Source organism: Podarcis cretensis (assembly GCF_951804945.1).
Source record: "Podarcis cretensis genome assembly, chromosome: 8".
NCBI classification, from domain to species: domain Eukaryota; kingdom Metazoa; phylum Chordata; class Lepidosauria; order Squamata; family Lacertidae; genus Podarcis; species Podarcis cretensis.
This window is the reverse complement of record NC_137177.1, coordinates 70066708-70089627: the sequence shown is the minus strand read 5'-3', so window position 1 is coordinate 70089627 and position 22920 is coordinate 70066708. Positions and strand designations below refer to the sequence as shown.

Sequence of the window (22920 nt, the reverse complement as noted above, 5' to 3'; positions counted from 1 at the left end):
AGCTGGTGCTGCCAATTAAAGAAGAGTGATTGTGAAATTGAATGGGTAGGAGAGAATATATATATATATATATATATATATATATATATATATATATGGGACGCGGGTGGCGCTGTGGGTTAAACCACAGAGCCTAGGACTTGCCAGTCAGAAGGTCGACAGTCCGAATCCCCGCGATGGGGTGAGCTCCCGTTGCTCGGTCCCTGGTCCTGCCAACCTAGCAGTTCGAAAGCACGTCAAAGTGCAAGTAGATAAATAGGTACCGCTCCGGCGGGAAGGTAAACGGCATTTCCATGCACTGCTCTGGTTCACCAGAAGTGGCTTAGTCATGCTGGCCACATGACCCGGAAGCAGTACACCGGCTCCCTCGGCCAATAAAGCGAGATGAGCGCCGCAACCCCAGAGTCGGCTATGACTGGACCTAATGGTCAGGGGTCCCTTTATCTATATATATATTTATAGATAGATAGATAGATAGATACACACACACACACACACACACACACACACACACACACACCACCTTGAGCTCCTTGGAGAAAGAAGTGGAATATAAAATGCAATCAATAAACACTATGAAAACATTTTGAATATTTGTATGCAAGTTGCTGGATGATTTTTGTCTCCATATTCCCATTTGGATGAGCTCTTGAGTGAGCCCAAGCACTGGAATACACCTGACTGTCTCTAAATAGTTAGAGCTAGTGGAAAAATCACCTGTCACCAGGCACGCCACACCCTTTATCTCCTACAGACATCTGCCTGGTTGAAAATCACATATGATCAATTACATGCACACACACACACACACACACACACACACACATGCAAACAGCAGATTTAAACACCTTACACTGAGACTGTGCACCTGTGCAAGCCAATGCATTGTTTTGCAGCCTATTTCCCTGGCTCAAAAAGAGGGGGCAGTATTCCTATATCCATGTGCAACATTTGCCCCCCACTCCCTTCATGCTTGAGCACTGACCATGCTGGTTGGGGTGGATGGGAGCCCAACATCATCTCAAGCAGGAGTAGCCAAGGCTGTGCCCTCCAGATGCCCCAGGGCTGATGGGACTTGTAGTCCAGTAGTATCTGGAGGGTACCTCCTTGGCTGTGCCTCATCTGGAGAGCTGCATGTTCCCCACTCTGGGACAGGGTTATATGTCTACAGGAGCAGAGGAGAGGATGCAGGGGGTCTGCCTGCAGACCTCTTCTCCCATCATGTGGGGACAGCCATTCCATCAGGCTGCCTCGGTGGAAGAGATAAGGAATCAGAAGGCTCATTGCATCAGCTTTGCTGGAGGCCTGGCTCCATCAGGCACCTCCTGCTTTTGAACTGTGCCAGCTGGCACAGGAACAGCTGTTCAAAAATTGGTGCCTGAGGTTTGGCTCCGGTTTTTCTCTTTCCTCCCTGTCCCATTTCCCTTGTGCGTTGTGTTGCGTGTGTGTGTTTTAAGATAATAAGCCTGTTTTAATGGATTGCAGGCTGGGATCATTTTTTGACTGAAGAACAGGGTAAAAAGGACCCCTGACCATTAGATCCAGTCGTGGCCAACTGGGGTTGCAGCGCTCATCTCGCTTTATTGGCCGAGGGAGCCCGCGTACAGCTTCTGGGTCATGTGGCCAGCATGACTAAGCCGCTTCTGGAAAACCAAAGCAGCGCATGGAAACGCCGTTTACCTTCCCGCTGGAGTGCTACCTATTTATCTACTTGCACTTTGACATGCTTTCTAACTGCTAGGTTGGCAGGAGCTGGGACCAAGGAACGGGAGCTCACCCCATTGCGGGGATTTGAAACACCGACCTTCTGATTGGCAAGCCCTAGGCTCTGTGGTTTAACCCACAGTGCCACCCGCGTCCCTGAAGAACAGGGTGCAAATGCCCTAAATAAATAAACAAATATTAGGACTGTTATGGAAGTTCCTTCCAACTCTCCCTCCATGACCCTGCGCTCCTCCTGATTGCTTCTAGGTCCTCCCTCTGCCCCCGTTAACCTGCTCTCCAGCGTGAATGGCACCTCCGTCACCCTCGAGTGGTCCCCGCCTCTGGACAAAGGCGGCCGCAGCGACATCCTCTACAACGTCCTCTGCCGCCACTGCCTGTGGGATTCTGGCCAGTGTGAGGCTTGCAGCACTGGCATCCGCTTCCTGCCCCAGCCAGTGAACCTGGCTCAGGGATCCCTGGCTGTCACCAACCTCCTAGCCCACACCAACTACTCCTTCTGGGTGGAGGCCGTCAACGGGGTCTCTGACCTGACCCTTGAGCCACCGAAATTCGCTGCCGTCAACATCACCACAAACCAGGCAGGTAGGAGATGCCCTCCCCTCTGCTTGCCCTGCCAAACTGGCTTAGCCTGCTTCTCAGGGCTTAAAATCCTGGATATCACTGAATGGGCAAAGAGGTTTTTATGGCAGGATCAGGCATGTAAGAAGCTGCCTTATACTGAGTCAGACGCCTGGTCCATTTAACTCAAGTGTTGTCTACTCAGGGTTGTTCAGTACTGGCACATTTGCGTGGTGAGTTCCCCCCTCCCACCAGTAGAAATAAAGACGCCGGACAACATTATTTAGGTTAATGGGCTAAAATTGGCCACAACTTTATTGGTTACAGGTGATGAATGGTAATGGCTTAGGCATTGGTCCTAATCAACTATCCGGCTTCAGTCTGTCTGTCTGAGAGGCTGGGAAGGGTTAACACCAGCAGGGGAAGCCCTGCTGATGCACATCAACTAGGCACACCCCCGGGGTCACCGCTCAGGGGCGTGCCTTGGGCCCTGGCCTCCATAGGCTTCGGACAGGGCCACGCCCCCCAGAGTCTTTTACTGGACTACCCTTCACTATCTGGGGGAGGTGATGGTGCTCCTCCCCTCAATTCATCTACATAACAATACCCCGACCAATGCCTAACCACCAAACCGTAGAAGTTGTGATGATTTGCTATGAGGTAGGCGAAAAAACCAAATGGCTGGTGCCAATTTGCCAAGTGGAAAAATTCCTACCAGGCCCCTTAACGGCGACCAACCGAAGTCCATAGCAAGGTCAAAAGAGAACCTTGAAGGGTGGATGGGTGGGAAATTCCCCAGCTGATTGGCAGAAAAAGAGGACACTCCTCTGCCACGCTTGCCCTTAAATGATGCAAGCCACTCCCCCTGAGCCAGCTGATTGGCTGGCCAGGGAATGACGTGGCAGAGGATTCCCCTGGTCACACAGGGCTGGGAGTCAGCCACCACACGAGTGTTGGGGGTGGGAAGCCCGCACCACACCTCCTCCTTAGGTCGGAAGTAGCTTTCCCCCCTAAATGTTAGAAGTGTGGCACTTAACGTAACAACTTCATGGAGAGTACCAGCATCTTTTTTCTAAAAAAGGAAAAGAAAAAAGCACTGGTTGGAATCCATTGAGGTGCTCCCAAATTGAAGTGACATGGATGGTTCCCTAGGTCAGATGTTCTTCATCACCAGCTCCATGTTATTTCAGGTGGTTATGTGGCCTACTTTACAGACGACAGTCCTCTCCTTGAAGGGCTCTGCAGATCACGAGCATTACCATACCCTCCAACATTTCTCCAATGAAAATAGGGATGTCCTATTCAACAACAACAAGACCCTGCCCAACTGAATGGGTTGCCCCAGCTACTATGGGCAGCTTCCATCATATATAAAAACATAATAAAATGTTTAAAAACCTTCCCTATACAAGGCTGCCTTCAGACGTCATCTAAAGGTTGTATAGTTACTTATCTATAAGTAACTTGGCTTGGGGAGGTCACATAACTCCATACCCTCCAACGTTTCTCCGATGAAAATAGAGACATCCTTAGGATAAACGGGACATTCCAGGATCAGACTGGAAACTGGGATGGCGTCTGTAAATTTGGGGCTGTCCCTGAAAAATAGGGACATTTGTAGGGTCTGCTTTGCTGATAATGTTGAAAGATAATGAACACGAAGATGGAAGGGGCCTTGATGTTTCCCATCGATGACATATTTACAATTGGCTGAGCAGGCACCCGGATCACCTGGTCACAGTCTTCTCCACTCCTGTGCTAGGTATTGCACTTCTATTTAAATTGCAGCAATCATTTCAAAATGGGCATTTCTGCAAATGTATGAGCCCTGGGTTCACCAGCCGTTTTGGGCCCATACACACATTTGCAGACTGGAGAAACTGTTGGTGGGTACCATGCGCACTGCAACCAAGCACACACTGCAACCCATTTTATAAGCAACAATGGAATATTTCTTTCAAGCCTAATTTCATGGGCTTCCACAGGTGCTACTCTGGCAACCCCCAAATTGGCACGTGCAGGTTTTATGCAAACTGCTGCCCTCTTTGGACCTCCTTTTTCATTTTGGCAGGTCCTAGGTGCTTGCCTTCTCTCCTCTGTTACTTGCTTGATCCTCTTGAAAAGCAGCCTAGACTAGTGGCTATCACCACCCCTGTAGCACTGAATCCCACAAACTTGACTGATTTCTAGAAATTGCATGAGGAAGTCCTTTCCTTCCATGCATCCTGAATCTATTGCCAACCAATTTCCCAGGGTGATCTCTTGCATTCTAGTATTATGAGAGAAGGAGAAGAAATCCTCTCTATTTATTTCTTCCAACATTATATAATCCTCTTTCATGTCCCTCCAATAGCCTTTTTTAAAATAAAATAAAATAACAAAAACAATAAAAAGCATTTCTTTGTGAGGAAGATTCTCCATCCTCTGTTCATTTGGGTTGCCTTTTGTGACCTTTCCCACTTCCATTATTTTCTGCTTTTCTTTTCTTTTTCTTTCCCCTCCACGATAGAACCAACCAGAACTCCATCTCACATACCTACCCTACTCTGGATGTTTTGACCCATTAAAAACATTGCAGATTAACAGAGCAATCCTATACATGTCTGCTCAGAAATGAGTTCAGTGGAGCATAGCGCAAGGTAAGTGGGCATAGGATTGCAGCCTTAATTCATAGAGTCATAGAATTGCAGAGTTGGAAGGGACCCAAAGGATCATCTAGTCCAATCCCCAACTGTTACTATTAATGATGAGGAAGACCTGGAAAAATATACCTAAAATATCATCTTACCCCTGACATGCCTACTCTGCTTTTATCAGGACGTCACTTCTGTTTGAGAGAGCAATCTTTAGTGTGGTGGCACCTCCTTTTGAGAATTCTCTCCCCCTACGTATCAGGCAGGGGCCATCTCTGCAGAAATGTTTTATATACAGTACATACAAAATGTTGTCTACATAGCAAGAGCAATGATGAATCGCTAATTCTAGAAACCAAGAATAGGTCAACGCACCAATTTATTGAGGAATGAAGTACTCTTCCAATTCAGAGTTAGAGTATACTTTGCTGAAGAATTCTTTCCAGTTCTCTGAAAACCTTCCTTTGTCAACAACACTTTCAATGGCAGATCTTTATTCCAGACTGTGCCTGTATCAAGCCTGAAACTGTTTTTGGTTTTTTGGTTTTTTTTACATATTAAAATAAATTTTGTTTTTGTATCTGGAACTGTTTTTAATTGTTTTGGTGGTTGGCATTTTTGCCATGAAGTCCCTTTGAGATATTCTATGGGAAGTGGTTCCTAAACGGAATCAAATAAACAAATGGGAAAATTTGCAACCCGAATTGTATATGGGTGGAAGTCAGTGTCATACTATTATGGTTGCTGGGTGTTTTTAGGAAGTCACAAGGCAGGCACCAATGGTAAGCCTTCCTGGAGTACTGATGTCCTGGCAGTTGCCTGGCAATGCCACTAACTGGTGCTTGTTGTGAGATTAAATGTAGTCTCCCTCTTATAGCAATTGGCTGAGCTTGGTTACCTAAGCCACCTAGAACCTCTTGACCCATTTGACAATGGTGGTCCACTAAGGCAGATGGAACAGAACCCTACCAACCTCGGTCTCCCCTTGGCCAGCTCCTATCTTTCTACTGTCTTACTTGCAATCAAACAGGAGGTGGGCCCACCTTGCAATGGCTCTGGCTCCATCTACAGCTGGCCTCCTTGCTTTCTCCACTACCACCATGGCCTCTCTCTGCCTCTCTCTCTCCTAGAGGACTGTAGAGTTGGAAGGGATCCTGAGGATTATCTAGCCCAACCTATGCAGCTGTAGCATACAGGGATCAAACCTGCAACCTTGGCGTTATCAGCACCACCCTCATATGGTTTCCTATTGTCTGTTTCCGTAGCTCCATCCCAAGTGCTGGCTGTTCACCAGGAGAATGTGGGCCAAAACAGTGTCACGCTCCTGTGGCAGGAACCGGATCAGCCCAACGGCATCATTCTGGAATATGAGATCAAGTACTATGAAAAGGTAAAAGTTGGTTTTACCCTTGTGCTGGTTGTGTTGGTTGACCTGTCTGCTATCTCTGTTGGGCCAGGTGTGCCATTGCATGTGCTAAATCTCTCCATCCAAGTTGCTTCCCAGAATCTAAGGTGCAAATAAAGCAAATGGAAATCTCCCCCTCCTCCTCCTCCTTCCAGAGTCTTGCTTCCACAGGGCACCTCTCCATTAAAAAGGTAAAGGTACCCCTGCCCGTATGGGCCAGTCTTGACAGACTCTAGGGTTGTGCGCTCAACTCACTCTATAGGCTGGGAGCCAGCGCTGTCCGCAGACACTTCCGGGTCACGTGGCTAGCGTGACAAAGCTGCATCTGGCGAGCCAGCGCAGCACACGGAACACCGTTTACCTTCCCGCTGGTAAGCGGTCCCTATTTATCTACTTGCACCCGGAGGTGCTTTCGAACTGCTAGGTTGGCAGGCGCTGGGACCGAATGACGGGAGCGCACCCCGCTGCGGGGATTCGAACCGCCGACCATACGATCGGCAAGTCCTAGGCGCTGAGGTTTTACCCACAGCGCCACCCGCGTCCCTCACCTCTCCATTAGCAAGCAGCTATTTACTTCTGCTTCCTCTTATTTCCAGACTTTGTTCAGACAACTGTGCATGTGCAGTTTCTCACGAGTTTCAGCTTGCCTTTTTTTTAACTTACAAATTACAGTTGTAATGATGACATTGATTTAATCAAAGTGTAAAATGGAGTTCTGACATGACTGCATGATTACATCGAGATTCCACGCACAACTGCTCATGCTCCGACATGCACCGATTAAATCACAGCACAACACGGAATATTAATGTGATTGCATGCATGTGCATTGATTAAATGCAGTTGCATCAGGATTCCATGCACATGTGCTTGTATATGCAGTGACTAAATTGCAGCATAAAAAGGAATCCTGATGGAATTGCGACATGATTCCTTCTTGACCAGATTTCACCCATCCTCATAATCTCTAATGGTTGGTGTGCTTCAGTAAGCCACAAGGAAACTAAATAAAACCATGAACTGAAGACTCCAGCAAACCCTGCATTTCCCAGATTCCAACACTGATTTTAGAAATTGCCCAAGTTAACCTGGAAGGCAAGCCAAGCAAATATGGAAAGGCTGAAATAAACCAATTGCTGCTTCCTGTTCCCATTGCTAATAATACCTTCTCTAGCACAAGGCTTTGATCCAGGGGTGAGGAATATTCTTTTTCTGGGGACCGTTCAAAGATCTGGTGGTGGGAGTGGCCAGGTGCAAAAGTGATTGGAGCAAAAATTGCAGACGTTACCTTTGTATAAAAGACTAGTTCCTGCACCCGTCCGTCTGCAACCACCATCCAAAAGACATTGACAGAATTGAAGGAGACATTCCAGCCAGGAAAAAGCAGTGGGAAGGCAAAACAGGGCTGATGACGGGGTGGCCTGGGGAGAGTCCTGATGGCTAGATGGAGAGGCCCAAAAGGCCACTTTTGCCCTCCAGGCCTGAGGTTCCCCACCCCTGCCCTGGACTGACGTCACTTTCTGCTTCCCCAGGACAAAGAAATGCAGAGCTACTCCACCCTGAAGTCCAAAGGCAACAGCACCACCGTCTCAGGCTTGAAGCCGGCAACCTGCTATGTCTTCCAGGTCCGAGCCCGCACCTCTGCCGGCTGTGGCAAATTCAGCCAGGTGGTGGAAGTGGAGACCGCCAAAGCAAGTGAGGCAAAGCAGGGGGAGGAGAGGGGTGCATGAGAGTGCAGGTGTGGGATGGGGCAGGACTGGAAGGCACCCCACCCCAAAATGCAAGCTCTGTTTGCCTTCCCCCATGCGGTGGCCTCCAACCCCTACAGGACATACCCATTTCAGAGAAGGAGTTCTCCCTCCACTGCTGGAGGCAGTTATGCCCATGAATTGCTGGTTGCTGGGAATCACAACTGGGGAGAGCAATGTTGTACCCAGGTGCTGCTTGTGGGCTTCCCATTGGGGCATCTCTTTGGCCACTGTGAGAACAGGAAGCTGGACTAGATGAGCTCTTTCTTATGTTCTTATGGAAGGGAGGGCTAAGTCCAGAAGGGGGAGAATTAAGGCTCTAGGGCAGTGTGCCGACACAGTCATGATCCCTGTTATCCTTGGTCTTTCACCTGTTCTGAGCAGTGGCGTAACGTGGGTTGTCAGCACCCGGGGCAAGGCAAGTAATTTGCACCCCCTAACCCATGGATTTGCGCCCCCTAACCCGTGGATTTGCGCCCCCTAACCCTAAACCCCAGATGTTGCGCCCGGTGCGGCCGGCCCCCCCTGCACCCCCTACGCTACGCCACTGGTTCTGAGGTTCTGTATGAATTTTGGACATGGGACAGATGGAGAATCAGGCAACCATTGAGTCTTCCAGATGTTGTTGGACTCCAGCTTCCATCAGCCACAGCTCAATGAAGGAACAGAGGCAGCTGCCTTAGAGGGAGACAGGCCAGTGACCCACCTATTTCAGTTTTGTCTACAATGACTGGTAGTGGCTTCCAGTTCTTCCTGGAGATGCCAGGCATTGAACCATAGACCTTCTGCATGCAAAGTAGATGCTCTATGAATGAGCTACAGCCCTTCACTGCTAGAATTCCTCCCCTGCTTTACCATTACTTTCCTCCGTAATTTCTTCTCCATTGGTGTTCTCAAGCAACAAAGGCGTATCAGCTATGTCAGTGAAGGCCAAACTTGGCCCTCCAGCTGTTTTGGGACTACAATTCCCATCATCCCTGACCACTGGTCCTGTTAGTTGAGATGATGGGAGTTGTAGTCCCAAAACAGCTGGAGGGCCAAGTTTGGCCATCACTGAGCTATGGAATGCTGCAAAAAGATCAAACTGCCAATGACCTCCCACTAGTAAGTCATGCTCAGGAACAGACTCCATTCTTAGGAAGAACATATTTCCTTGTCATCGGATCACCCTTGCCTCTGCTTCCTTGGGGAAGGGCTGTAGCAGAGTTGTAGAGTTATCTGCATTGCATGCAGAAGGTCCCTGGTTCAACCCCCAGCATCTGCAGGTAAGGCTGGGAATTGCCCCTATCCGAAATCCTGGAGAGCCAGTCATTGTGGACAGTCTTGAGCTAGCTGGACTTGATGAAAGATAGCTGCCTCTGTTCCATCGGGAGTCAGGATGCACTGAGCCCAGGGATAAAGGGAAAAGAACAGTGCCCATGTCTCAGGCTGCAGAGCTAGAATCCTGCAATCTTTCTTTCCCAGTAGCTCCCCATTACGACACCACAGCAGTCGTATGGACCTGCCTCACCCTCATCAGTGGCCTTGTCGCATTGCTGCTCTTTCTGATCTGCAAGAAGAGGTAGGCTTATCTTTTAAGGGCAGATCTCTCACCGGGGGCCTCCCCCCAAGTGGTATGCTTCTGCGTGTTTTCATGCCCCTAAGAGGAAAAGTTGCAACATTTGGGTTTGGGCCTTCTTCTTAGTTTGGAAGGAAGGCAAGCAAGTGATAGCCACCAACTTAGATGACTTTAAAAGAGTTTAGACCATTTATGAAGGAGAAGGTTGATGGAGAGCACAAGTGGAGAAGTCGCTGTTGCTTTCATCTGCTGCTTGCAGATTTCCCATAGGCACCTGGTTGGCCACTGTGAAAACAGGCTGCTGGACTAGATGGGCATTTGGTCAAATCCAGAAGGGCTCTTCTGAAGTTCTTAAGGTGGTGCCTCACTAGCATATTTGGTGTCTCATCTCTCTCTTCACCCTCCACCCCACCGCATCACTGGGCGTGCAGACACTGCGGCTACAGCAAGGCATTCCAGGACTCCGACGAGGAGAAGATGCATTACCAGAACGGACAGGGTAAGAGTTGAGCTAAAGCTTGTCCAATGACCTTCATGTATGCCCATTCTGCAGCACCAGAGCTAACATTACCATGCCAAGAGCAAGCCTCTGCTGGTAAATGTGCAGGGTCAGAGCCTCGAGCATGGTGCACATGGAACTCTGACACTGTCCCAGGAGGCAAAGTGAAGGCATCACTGTACCTGGCTGGCTCAAGGTTTGAACCACCTGGGAGGAGGATGCAACCTTGACGATAGGAAGTTGGGTGGTCTAGAGGAAGAAGCCTATCTCTGTTTCCCTGAGATATGTTTTGCTAGCTTGGTATTGCTTTCCCTGATATCCTTTCAGTGCTGAGGATGCCATGGATGCTTTCCCTTTGGCAGAGGACTTTCACTTGACTTCCTCAACCATTAGCTACTGTAGACAAGCCTAAAGCATAGATCTTCAACCAGTGGGTCAGGACCCACAGGTGGGTTGCAAGGCCACACCAGGTGGGTTGCAGCAAAACTCTTGCTTCCATGTTGGATTCCAGCTTAGGCTGACCAGACCAAAGGGGCACTCCATGCTTGTCAGGAATGGAATGTGTTCTTCTGATGAGATGCTCATTTTTTCAATTTCCATGAGTGATGCAGTGTGGGAAGAGATAGGCCCAAACTTTTTTCGCTAAGATATATATTTCTGACCAATCGCATGCCTATGCCTTTCTCCTGACACATTGGAGGACTAATTTTCATGCTAATCCTATGCATATTGCTTTGTGAATTGCCATGTAAGGATTGATAGTGTGCATTATTAGCATTTAAAACTATATAAAAGTGAAAATGTGGAATCGGGGGGGGGGGGGGGGGGGGTTGTAAATGCATGTGGGATTTCATTTTCTTTTTTTTAAAAAAATAATGTTTCATGTATGTACACATTGCTTGGTTAGACAACTACACTGCAACATTCAGGGAAGTGAAAAATTTCAGAGGATTTGTGTGTGGAGGGGTCAGTTTGTGTATTGCTTTTGGGAAGTGCCAAGCAGCCAGTTTCTCATTCAAATGCAAACAAGATCGACTTTCTCCCCTGCCCCTGCTTTGCATAACTGCCTCAAGCTTCATGTCTCTTCTGTCCTTCTTGGAATGCCCTACAGTGAAATTCCCCGAGTCAAAGTTCTACGTGGAGCCCCACACTTATGAGGACCCCTGCCAGGCTGTGCATGAGTTCACGCGAGAAATCGAAGCCTCCAGGATTAAAATCGAGAGAGTCATTGGGTCTGGTGTGTACTCCCTTTCCCCCCATAGATGTCCCTCTCCCTGGACCCAGAGAACATCCTGGGGCAAGGGAAGCTGCTCTTTTAAGGCCAATGGGGCACCAGATCTCATTTTCTCAAATGAGAATCATTGGCCTTCTGGATGGTACTCAGAAGCCTATCTGAGGGTGGAATTGGTGGCCAAGGGAAGCTCGGAAGGGGCTAGGCAGTAAGATAAAAACTGAATGTGATGTGCTGGTCCATCTTGGTCTGCAGGAGAGTCAGGAGAGGTGTGTTATGGCCGTCTGAAGCTACCTGGGAAGAGAGAGGTACCCGTGGCAGTCAAGGCCCTGAAAGCTGGGTACACAGAGAAGCAGCGACGGGACTTTCTGAGTGAAGCAAGCATCATGGCCCAGTTTGACCACCCCAATGTCATCCACCTGGAGGGGGTGGTCACCAAAAGTAAGTGTGAGGCCAGGTCTGACTCAACTAGGTGAGTTTAGCGAATGGAACAAGGGGAACATGTCTCATGACTCCAGGGGGCTGCTAGAGAGAATGATGTTGTTCAAAACACTTTGCATGCCTATGATTTGGTTGCAGTTCTTCCAATGGCCTTCTCCTCCATGCTGCTGTCCAGATGTTTTGGACTCTTTGCCAATGGTCAGAGATAATGAGAGTTCTAGTCCAGAACATTTGGAGGGCAGTAGATTGAAGAAGGCTGTCCTATAGTAACCCTGTAAGAGAAGCCTGTATTATTTTCCTCCATAGTGCAGAAGGTGGCAGGTTTGAGAGAGTGTGACTTGCCTAAGGCTACCTAGGGAACTCATGGCACAGGTGAGATTTGAACCAGGTCCTTCCTGGGTCACAGATCAGACTCTTTGCCACTAGTCTACACCCAGATTTCACAGTTATTTATGATGTGAAGCCACAACTTAGCTAGCTAGCCTTTATCCCCATTACTCTCTTCTTCTGCCTCCCCTGACCTACACACCCATCTTCCTTCCATCCAAATGGGTTGTCAGGAAGGACGAAGGCTCTTAAAATACGGGAGGGGACAGGGAAACATTTGAGGAATGCATAGTTTCCTATGAATAAGGACATCAAGAATCAATTTGTAGGCAATCAGGGTGGAAGGGGCCAGTGTTCAGAAGAACTGCAGGGTATTCGAGGCCCCAAGCAGAGAGAAAAACTAACCTTTTTGATATCAGTCTGGACTCATCAGCATTGCAGACCAACCCAGAAAGGGACTTTATTATGAAGATGGGAGTCGTGAATGGCTTTAAGAAATCAGTCTTGTTTCAGGGATACCTGCGTCATTGAGGGACATTGGAAAGGCATTGGGCAAGTCTCATCTTTTGGCTATCAAACTCAGCCTTACTAGTGGCCACGTTCATTCCACCAACCTCCAATTGTTTTACCCTGACCAGTCACAATGCAAATTAGGTTCAACCTGTATGTTGAGAAAGTAATTGTCAGGGATGAGGACCCAGCAGCCTTCTAGGTTAGCTTTTGGCTAATTAAACCATCTATGGCCTTTTAAGCTTTGTGTGCGTGGCTGGGGATTATTGATTTTAGTTGTTACTATGCTATATATTTTTGTGTTTTTATATTGTAAACTGCCCCTGTGATCCCCAAATGAAGGGCAGTATAGACATGTAATAAATAAAACAAAAATAGATGCTGTTGATCTCCAGCATCCATCAGCCCCAGCCAGCAAATTCAAGGATGTTGGGAGTTTGTGGTCCAACATCTGGAGGACCGCAGATCCTCCTCCTCTGGTTTAAATCAACATATGTCACTGAGTTTTGGTCCCCAGTGTCCATGACTGTGTTCTATTCCACTGTCAGAAACATTATGTCTCTCAATAGCAGTCGCTGGGGGTCGCATGTGAGCAGAGTGCTGTTGTGCTCATGCCCGGCTTTTGGGCTTCCCATTGACATCTGGTTGGCCAGTGTCAGAGCAGGATGCTGGGCCACATTGGTCAATGACCTATTCCCTCATGCTCTTCTTCTGTTCCTATGATTCACCCATCCCTACCTACAGGTTAGACCCCTCTGAAAAGAGACACCTACAAGTGTCCAGCCCAAGACTTGGTAACCTTCAGCTTGGATTGGCCTACTGGCCAGCTGTCAATTGTTCTGAAGCCTCAGGCGGGAGTTTAGTTCTCCTCTCTCCTTTAGTTGTTGCCTCTCATTTCAGAGGGAGAGGAAGGCAGCCTGTCCCCGGCTGATGTCCTTGCTTCCTTACGAATATCATTAGCAAAATGAGCCGTTGATTTGGGTTTGTTCTTCCTGCAGCGGTTCATTTGATGGAGATGAGAAAAAAGGGAGGGGGAGGGAACGTTTGGCTTGCGCTTCTGACTCTCTTTTCCTGCACAGAAGTAAAATGCCCTTTCACTCTCTTTTTTTGGGATGAGCTGAATTGAATTGAATTATAAAGCTGGGGAGGAGGGGGAGCTTTTGGGTCACACTTCTGATGCAAAGCATTATGGTAACAGGATGCAAATATCAGAATGACTTAATAGCATGAACGGTGCCTATAGATTGTCTGTCTTTGGTATCCTGTGAGGAAGTCTCAGGAACTATGGTGGAGCAGAGAGGGCTTTCTAAATGTCCCTTCCCCACCAATAAGCACCTCAGCAGTTAGTCAATTCAGACACTGGTCTCACACCCCAGGGACACTGCACTGCCTGATCCAGCTGCCTCCTTGCCTTCCCCACTGAGTTCCAAATCAGCCCTATTGGAAATAGCCAGGCATACATTCTTCTTTGGAATGAGAGCAAAGCTTGTCCTCTAATCCGGGGGTTACCCCAAATGCAATGTCCTGACCTTGAGACTCTGCAGTTATTATAGCTCTATATAGGCTATTCCAGGTTTGACATACCTAGATTTCCTTTTGGGGAAATAACAATGGCTGGTGACCACCATGGGTGGGAATCAAGCTTAGCCCCATTCAAAAGTGGCACCACTCCTCATCTACTGCCAAAATGATATAATGGAGGGGGGCATCTGGGAGGGCAGTGAGTGGTGCAGCAGCTGGAAAAGAAAATACTGCACAGCTGTGGTCAAGTAGAGTGGGGGACCCATTGGTGCCCTCGTTCGCACAATGTCTCATACCAGTCCTGAACAGACAGAAACACATCAGCTGCAAAGGCACATGTCTATTAACTTGACCTCTCTTGTCTCCTGCAGGCAAATTAGTCATGATTGTGACCGAGTACATGGAGAACGGCTCGCTGGATTCCTTTCTCCGGGTAAAACAGCACGCCTTCTTATTCATGCTGCATGGTTCCTGGCAGAGTGACTGACAGGAGCAAGGAGAGGCGGGCGCTGCAGCCTCACGACAGTGGCATCTGACTGGAGGATCACAGGAGGAAGGATAGTATAGAACCCAAAATGGTTGAGAGAGGGGTAGCCAGAATAATCAAGGGGGTGGAGCTGGTGATAGCTCAGCTGGTTCAAGCATGGTGCTCATAATGCCAAGGTTGCAGGTTCAATTCCCATATGGGACAGCTGCATATTCCTGCATCACAGTGGGTTGGACTAGATGATCCTCAGGACCGCTTCCAACTCTACAATTCTATGATTCTATGAATACTAGAACATGGGGGAATCCAGTGAAGCTGAATGTTCTTCCAACATCTCCCAACTTTCAGGAAAGGATGGAAGAAAACATTGCTTCACATGATCCATTGTTAAACTCCAGAATTTGCCTCCACAAGGGGTAGTGATGAACACCAACCTGAATAGCTATAAACGTGGATTAAACAAACCCATGGTGGCTATGTTCTCTTCCAGTTGGTGGAAATTACAGCTGGGGAAAGCACTGTCACATCCTGGCCCTCTTTGTGGGCTTCCAAGAGGCATCAGGTTGGCCACTGAAAGAACAGCATAATGCACTAGAGCACCCTTTGGCCTGATCTAGCAGCCAGGCTCTTCTTACGTTCTCCAGTGTCAGCCCTGAAATGTAACCCCTGTATTTTAGGTTGGTCCTGGGATATGCATTAGTGGGGTGCAGTGTGGGCTGGTGCCTCCAGGGGTTGCCCATGAGAGACAGAGCCAACTCATTCTAGTTTCGTTCCCTTCTTCCTCCCTGGTGAGATCTACAAAGGCAACACCAAGGAGGAGGAAGCTGGCAGGCAGCGCCACCCGCAGGACTGGTTATAAGTATGAGGGCTGAGAATCTGGGGCTGCTTAGAGGCAGGCTGAGTTTGGTGTGGTGGTGCCCTGTTTGCCCTCCAGACCAGCCTCTACCGGTGACATGACACTGGCTGAAAACTAACACGGGCTGGTCTTTCTCCAGAAACATGATGGGCAATTTACGGTGCTTCAGCTGGTCGTCATGCTGAGAGGCATCGGTGCTGGCATGCGCTACCTTGCGGACCTGGGCTACGTGCACCGCGACTTGGCGGCGCGCAACATCTTGGTCAACGGCAACTTGGTCTGCAAGGTCTCTGACTTTGGCCTGTCGCGAATCCTGGAGAACAACCCCGAGGCCGCTTATACCACCACGGTACGCTCTGGCTTGTGGCGCACAGGGGCTACTTGTCGTGATTATGTTGTGATTGCGATTAGCTTTTTTTTTATGGAGTCCTGATGGTGATGGTGATTTTACATACTGCTGGATTGCCATGATGGTTTCTAAGCCTCTGAAAGGAGACTAGTGGTCTCTTGGGACCAGTGGCATCTGGTGGGGCAGAAAGTAGGGAGCCCAGCAGTAGGTGGAGCCAGAGGCAAGAGCTAGCTTTTGCTAGTTTTGTACCCATCCTCCTCTCTGATGCATTCTACAGGGACAACACTGATGCTGGCAGGTATTGCCACCTCTGGACTCTGAAAGCAGAGAGGCAGGTGGGGGTGGAAGAGGGCAGACTGAGGTTAGCAGGGCAATGCCCCATCAACCCAAATGAACCCCACTCCTCAGCATCTCTGTAGACATTTAAGGCATCTGGATAATTCCCTGGACCTTAACAGGTTTTGGGGGAACCGTCCTTCAAGCAGTTTTGTAGCTTTGTTGAACTGGTACCTCTTCCTGCAGATCCTAGCTTGGGGGCTCTTCATGCACACATGCACACAGAGAGAACCACATTCAGCTTAACTCTGCTTGTCCCCTCCTTGTTTCTCAGACAGCCTTCCCCCCCCCCATATTCCTTTCTCAGCAAAATATAGGAGCCTGGCATATATATATATATATATATATATATATATATATACCAGGCAGGACCATGGTCCACTATGCGCAATATTGTCCACTTCGACTGGCAGTAGCTCTCCAGGCTCTCAGCACCTGGAGATGCTGGGAATTGACCACCAGACATTATGCAGGCCAAGCATGTGCTCTCCTGCTGAGCTACAGACGTTTCCTTAAGGATGTCTGATCCTGCTCTCTGGAGCCTGTCAGGTTCCTATTGCCCCCACAGGTCTCTTTCACTGCCTTCCTCCAGCATCCGGTTCTACATCTGAGATGTTGCTGCTGGTGCTGCTTCAGAGTTATGAATCTGGGCAGCTTGCAATGCTCAGAAGTATCCTGAATTGAGCTTCATTTCGCCCAGAAAATGGCACACACATTTACAACATAGATGGCCATTTGAGGGGCAGATGAAACCATCAAGATATACCCAATGCCAACAGCCAGGAAAGAACTTTTTGGAAAAGGCAGACATCCCTATCGTGTGCCAACTTCATATGGTTTGAGAAATATTGAGCTGATCCCAAATTGAGCTTAAGGATCATTCACTCACCACTAATTTGTACATAAGTGATGGAGAATCTGAAACCTGGAGGGCTGAATGCAGCCCCAAGCCTCTATAATCCTTTCCCTGCCCCACATTGCACCCTCTTTAGATGTTGGCATGTGTTCTTCAACTCTGATCCCTGGATGAAAGACAGAGAGGGTGTGTGAAACTAGCCTGTTGTGCAAGAGGTCAAATTGACCCTTGTTTCTCCTCCCACCATTGGCATGTGGCCCCCAGAAGGCTTCCCGGATGGGAATGTGGCCCACAGGCTGAAAAATGCTCCTTGCCGCTGCTGTGCACTCTCTCACTACTTACCTTTAACTGCAGAAGCCATGCACACAAATACAGCTAGCTATGGAAAGCTCTTAGCTAACTTAGCAGCCAGTCAAGGGTTCAGGGTTTCACACCCCCTGGGTGCCCGTTTTGATGAATCCAGTGGTTCTTGGTGGCTAGTGGTTCATTCAGACTGGTTGACTTGCATGTCTCTGCCTTGAACTTTCCTTATTGCAGGGTGGGAAAATCCCGGTACGGTGGACAGCGCCAGAAGCCATCACGTACCGGAAGTTCTCATCGGCCAGTGACGTGTGGAGCTACGGCATTGTCATGTGGGAAGTGCTGGCCTATGGGGAGCGGCCTTACTGGAACATGACCAACCGGGACGTAAGGGAAGCAGCAGCTGCTGCCCATGACTTAATCTATTCCTCCATCTGAAACAGAACTTGTGTGAAAGCGATCCCTGTAGATTTCAGCATTGTGGGAAGGGAATTGTGCACATCCCCGGGTCATTCCTTTCCCCAAGTTGCCAGGAAGACAAGAATGGTCTCTGCTGGTGGGATCAGAGTAGGAGAACTGGGTGCAGCATCTGGAACAGACTCTGGAACCAGAGACTGGCGCCCTTCTCAACTCTCTGCTCCTGCACTTCATCAGGAGCTGCCTTCTGCCAAATCACACCATTGGTCCATCTAATTCAGTATTGTCTACACTGACTTGCAGGTGCTCTCCAATAGTTTCAGACAGGGATTTACCTGTCTAAATGTTGGGAGTTGTACCTGGAACCTCTTGTATGGAAAACAATGAGCTATGGTCCTTCTGTTAAGATGTGAGAACAAAGGAACCTGCCTTATTCAGGGTCAGACACTTGTCCTATCAAGCTAAGCACATTGACTGTCAGTGACTCTCAAGGGTTTCAGGCAGGAGTTGGACACAGGGCCATGTGTGGGCAGAAAATGGAGTGAGAATAGAAAATGGGTGGGGACATACCTCCAACCCCCCCCCCCACTTTCTGTCACTCTAGTTTCTCTCCTGATCCTGGCAGGTTCCTGGAAGAAGGACCATTCTTACCAGAGATCTGAATCGATGACCTAAACAGGATTTCTCCCCTTATTCCCATCACTGTCTATGGTGGCTCCCTCTCTCATTACCCCTACACCTTGGTAAATCTCTCTGAACTGATAAATTTCAGAGGGTCCCCACCCCACTGCCATCACCATCGCTCCACCAATTTCGGCTCCTGCCATGTTCTCCTATGCCTTAGGATCTGTTGAGACCACATTCCATGCTATCAAGTGTGTTGGTCTTAAACAGGCTCCATGGGGATCTTTGCACTGTGACAGACTAGCTGGCCTCTCCTTGAGGAATTTGTTACTCAATCATTACCCCTACACCTTGGTAAATCTCTCTGAACTGATAAATTTCAGAGGGTCCCCACCCCACTGCCATCACCATCGCTCCACCAATTTCGGCTCCTGCCATGTTCTCCTATGTCTCAGGATCTGTTGAGACCACATTCCATGCTATCAAGTGTGTTGGTCTTAAACAGGCTCCATGGGGATCTTTGCACTGTGACAGACTAGCTGGCCTCTCCTTGAGGAATTTGTTACTCAATCCAGATGGCTGCCAGTTTAGAAGGAAGTGTGCCCAAGAAGACATCAAGGAAGGGCAACGAAAGAGCAGAGGGAGGTCCTTCAGCCAGAGGGTCAATCTGTTATAGATGTCTCCCAGCCCCCCACAACCTCTGCACATCATCGTTGTTGGGTGGGATTGCAAAGAAAGTCGTAATGTGCAGAATTTTCGCTACCCAAACATGGCATGTGTTGTAGTTGTGCACTCCACATTGAATGGGGTTCCACATGTGTTCAGAATCTTTTTTTGTCAAAAATTAAAAATGCTTCAGTTAATTGTGTGACTTGATTACCCTGTTAAGAATCAATTGATAGTGTTGTTTTGAAAAACAAAAAAGAACATTAATTGCAAGTGAGTCAATTCCCTGGATGAATCTTGCAGTAATTACCTTGACTAGCCTGAACCCTGGCTCGGTCTCTGCTTATCCATCCCTGCGTACTCTCCCAAGTGGGGGCTTGCAGGTTACCCAGCATGGCTAGTACTGCTCCAATTTCTCTCTCTCTCTCTCTCTCTCTCTCTCTCTCTCTCACACACACACACACACACACACACACACACACAGTATGTTGCAGTGGGGAAGAAGTGTAGATCATGCAGGCATTCTGTGTGTTCACAAAACACAAAGTAAGCAATTATGAAATCATACAAAGACACTGCACACCGAAGCAAAAGAGCTGGTCATTGACAAAACAGACACAGCTGCAAAGTGGGGTGGGCTTAGGCTCTAGAGAAAAGTGAACGAATTGGGGAAATCAGGCAAATTGCACCTCTGCTCTGTCCCTGTAGCCTCCAGGGGCAATAATGCATGTAGAAGGAAATTCAGGTGAAAATAGTGGAAATTGGATGGGGCAGCTGATCTCTGGTTGGAGCAGGGCTCTAGCCATTCAAAAAGGGTCTTCCGCGAATTTGATATGTGGTCTAGAAGCACACTCTGCTTTTCCTTTCCTTTTCTGCCATCTCTCTTTTTTAAGCAGCACAGTATCCTTTTCCAAGGATTCTTCAGGCAGCCCTGAAGGCCCAAGGCTGGGGGTTAACAAGATGGGATGAGAGAGAGAGAGATTTGAATCAGTTTGCATTGAAAGGCAAACCTGCCTAGTTTGCAATGCTTGAAACAATACACAAACTGGAACACAACAGTCCTTCAGCATTCGCAGTTCTCTGAATTTTGCAAGGCAGTTCTCCAACCAAGTAGCTTTTAGAGAGAACACACATACTAGGATGGTGTGGACATATATTAGTGAAAATAACATAAAACTGCATTCTATTGGGGAAAATTGCTGCGTTAAAATGTGTCTGTTATGTTGCATGGCATATGAAAATGTGTATATAAGGAGAAATGCTGATGGATTTTCCTGAGGGTTTTGTTCTTTTCTTTAAAAATGCAAACTGATGTGGAAATGGGCAAAACTAATTTTGAGACTGAAAAAATGAGAGAAATTGAAATGGGCAGGTTCACCCTTCCTTAGCTGCAACTGTCTTTTCCTGCTTCTAAGCTTCTCTGGGGGCATCAAGGCAAACTTTTTGACCTCACCTAGCAGGGTGATTCTTAGAAAGGCAAACCTTGGGAGAGGCAGTGCTGTGTAGTGGTTAGAGTATCAGACTAGGACCTAGGAGACCAGGGTTCAAATCTCCACTCGGGCATGAAGCTCACTGAGTGTCCTTGAGGTAGTCACTACCTATCTGCCTAACCTCCCATGCAGAGTTGTTGTGAAGATAAAATGGAGAAGGGCAGAACCTTGAGTGTACAACCTTGGAGGAAAGAGAGGTGTAACACCAATAAACGCACATTGTCAAACCTTCATCGCAGGTCATTCAGTCGGTGGAGGAGGGTTACCGGCTGCCCGCCCCCATGGGCTGCCCCACAGCACTTCATCAACTCATGTTGGATTGCTGGCAGAAAGATCGGAATGAGAGGCCACGTTTTTCCCAGATTGTCAGCATCCTGGACAAGCTCATCCGCAGCCCACAGAACCTCAAGTGCACGGCCACAGTCAACAGGTACGTGTTTGCCAGCAGAGAGATGCTCTGCTCCCATGGGAAGAGAACTAAGATAGTTGTGTGTCCATGGCTGGAAACCAAAGTAAGGCCATCGGTGTCCATTGTTCCCCTGGCAATGAAGACAGGAGTGGAGGAAGGCAGCCAAAGGTGGTTAGAACCACCCAGGTCAAGGTGAGGTGATGGGGGGGGTGTCTATCATGCGCCATTGAAATTATAACGAAAGTTTGAAGTGCTCTGTGAATGAGGCAGACCGACAGAGAACACCTTTGAGAAATTAGAGGAGGAGGAGCAGTGATTGCTTATTACAGGGATGGGGAGCCTGTGACACTTCAGATTCTGCTGGACTCCAACTACCACCAACACCTGGACAGCATGCCCAATGTTCAGAGATTATGGGAGTTGTGATCCAGCAACATCTGGAAGGCCACAGGTTCTCCCACCCTGGAATCCCTATCCAGAAAGGGGGCTCTGTGCTGTTTCTCTGTATGAGTCGCTGTTCTGACTTCTATTGACACACTAAAAGGAGAACTTGTGGCTCTCTACATCAGTGTTTCCCAGAGTTAGGTCTCCAGTTGTTTTTAACTACAACTCCCATCATCCCTAGCTAGCAGGACCAGTGAGCAGGGATGATGGGAACTGTAGTCCAAAAACAGCTGAAGACCCAAGTTTGGGAAACACTGCTCTAGATGTTGGGCTACAATGACTATCAGCCCCAGCCAGCAGGGATGATGGATGTTTCCCTTGTCTGGCTTACTGGCTCTGAACAGAGTGAGCCAGAGCTCAGTTGGCTGTGCTCTGCCTTGTTCTCCCTCTTGTCAAGAAGCAGCTCATTCTGGGAAAGGGGAAAAAAATAACTGGCCTATGCTTCCTTAGGTGCTGTGTTACTACCACACGCTTTCTACACAGAATCATTGCTCCACCTTCCACTCACCTCTCCCTCCTGTGCTCCATCTCTTGGCTTGCAGATTCACCCAAACCATCTCGGAACGAGGCTGCATCGATTTCACCAGCTGTGCAACTGTGGAAGACTGGCTGGACTCCATCCGGCTGGGGCGATACCAAGAGAACTTTGCTCTGGCCGGCTACTCTTCCCTTGGCATGGTGATGCGGATGAACATCGAGTAAGCACAAAATGTGTGTGAGGGGTGGGGGGTTGAGGCTTGGTGAACAGGGGCCAAAATGGGGTTCTAGTCCCAACATCTCCTCTTCAGTCACTGCTAGGCACCATGGCAGGGGTAAGGACTAGAGGCTGAATGTGGCTCTCTAGATCTCTCTCTCAGGTTCTTGGGACCTTCCCCAGGCCACACCCTTCACTCCCCCTACTTTGCACCCTCCTTGAGTGTTTTTGTCTTGCTGGAATTGGTCCTCGAACTCTGACCATGCACTTCATTTGCATGGCTGGAGGCTAGAGAGAGGTGTGTGTGTGTGAACTAGGCTGCTGCAGAAAGGTAAAATTTACATCTCGTGCTCCACCCACTTTTCCTTCTGGCCCTGCCCACCCCTGGCCTTTGGTCTTTCGAAGGTTGACCAGAGGGAATGTGGCTCTTGGGCTGAAAAGGATCCCCCACCCTCTGTACTATGACTGTGACACCCCTTTCCCTGTTACACTGCACCACTTACCAGCACCAGCTTTGGTCATGCTCCTCTTTGGTAGGGGACCCATGTTATTCCACTGAATGGAGGCTGGTGCATTGGAATGTGTGGGGCACTGCCCCTCCAAGTTCAGTCAGCCCTCAGGCCCCCATCAGCCTACCTCTTTACTCACATTTAGGGTTCCTCCATGCTTCTGCTTATCCAAACGGTTTTCTATATGCTGTTTCCCCTGTTGTTGTTGTTTAGTCATTTAGTTGTGTCCGACTCTTCGTGACTCCATGGACCAGAGCACGCCAGGCACTCCTGTCTTCCACTGCCTCCCGCAGTTTGGTCAAACTCATGCTGGTAGCTTCGAGAACA

The 22920-nt window shown here is 48.6% G+C and overlaps 1 protein-coding gene across 2 annotated transcripts in view; it reads left to right on the top strand.

Moving 5' to 3' along the window:
• EPHA8 (EPH receptor A8) overlaps positions 1-22920 on the top strand; it is a 61930-nt gene that overhangs the window by 33865 nt on the left and 5145 nt on the right. Inside the window, exons 5-16 of one of the 2 annotated variants that reach the window (XM_079986855.1) lie at positions 1972-2307; positions 6182-6306; positions 7854-8016; positions 9537-9630; positions 10059-10126; positions 11238-11363; positions 11613-11798; positions 14528-14589; positions 15639-15848; positions 17578-17727; positions 20777-20967; positions 21933-22088. In XM_079986855.1, the coding sequence (XP_079842981.1) occupies positions 1972-2307; positions 6182-6306; positions 7854-8016; positions 9537-9630; positions 10059-10126; positions 11238-11363; positions 11613-11798; positions 14528-14589; positions 15639-15848; positions 17578-17727; positions 20777-20967; positions 21933-22088 (1867 nt within the window). Of the gene's footprint in view, positions 1-1971; positions 2308-6181; positions 6307-7853; positions 8017-9533; positions 9631-10058; positions 10127-11237; positions 11364-11612; positions 11799-14527; positions 14590-15638; positions 15849-17577; positions 17728-20776; positions 20968-21932; positions 22089-22920 lie in introns of both variants that reach the window. The other variant, XM_079986854.1, reaches the window with a different exon arrangement.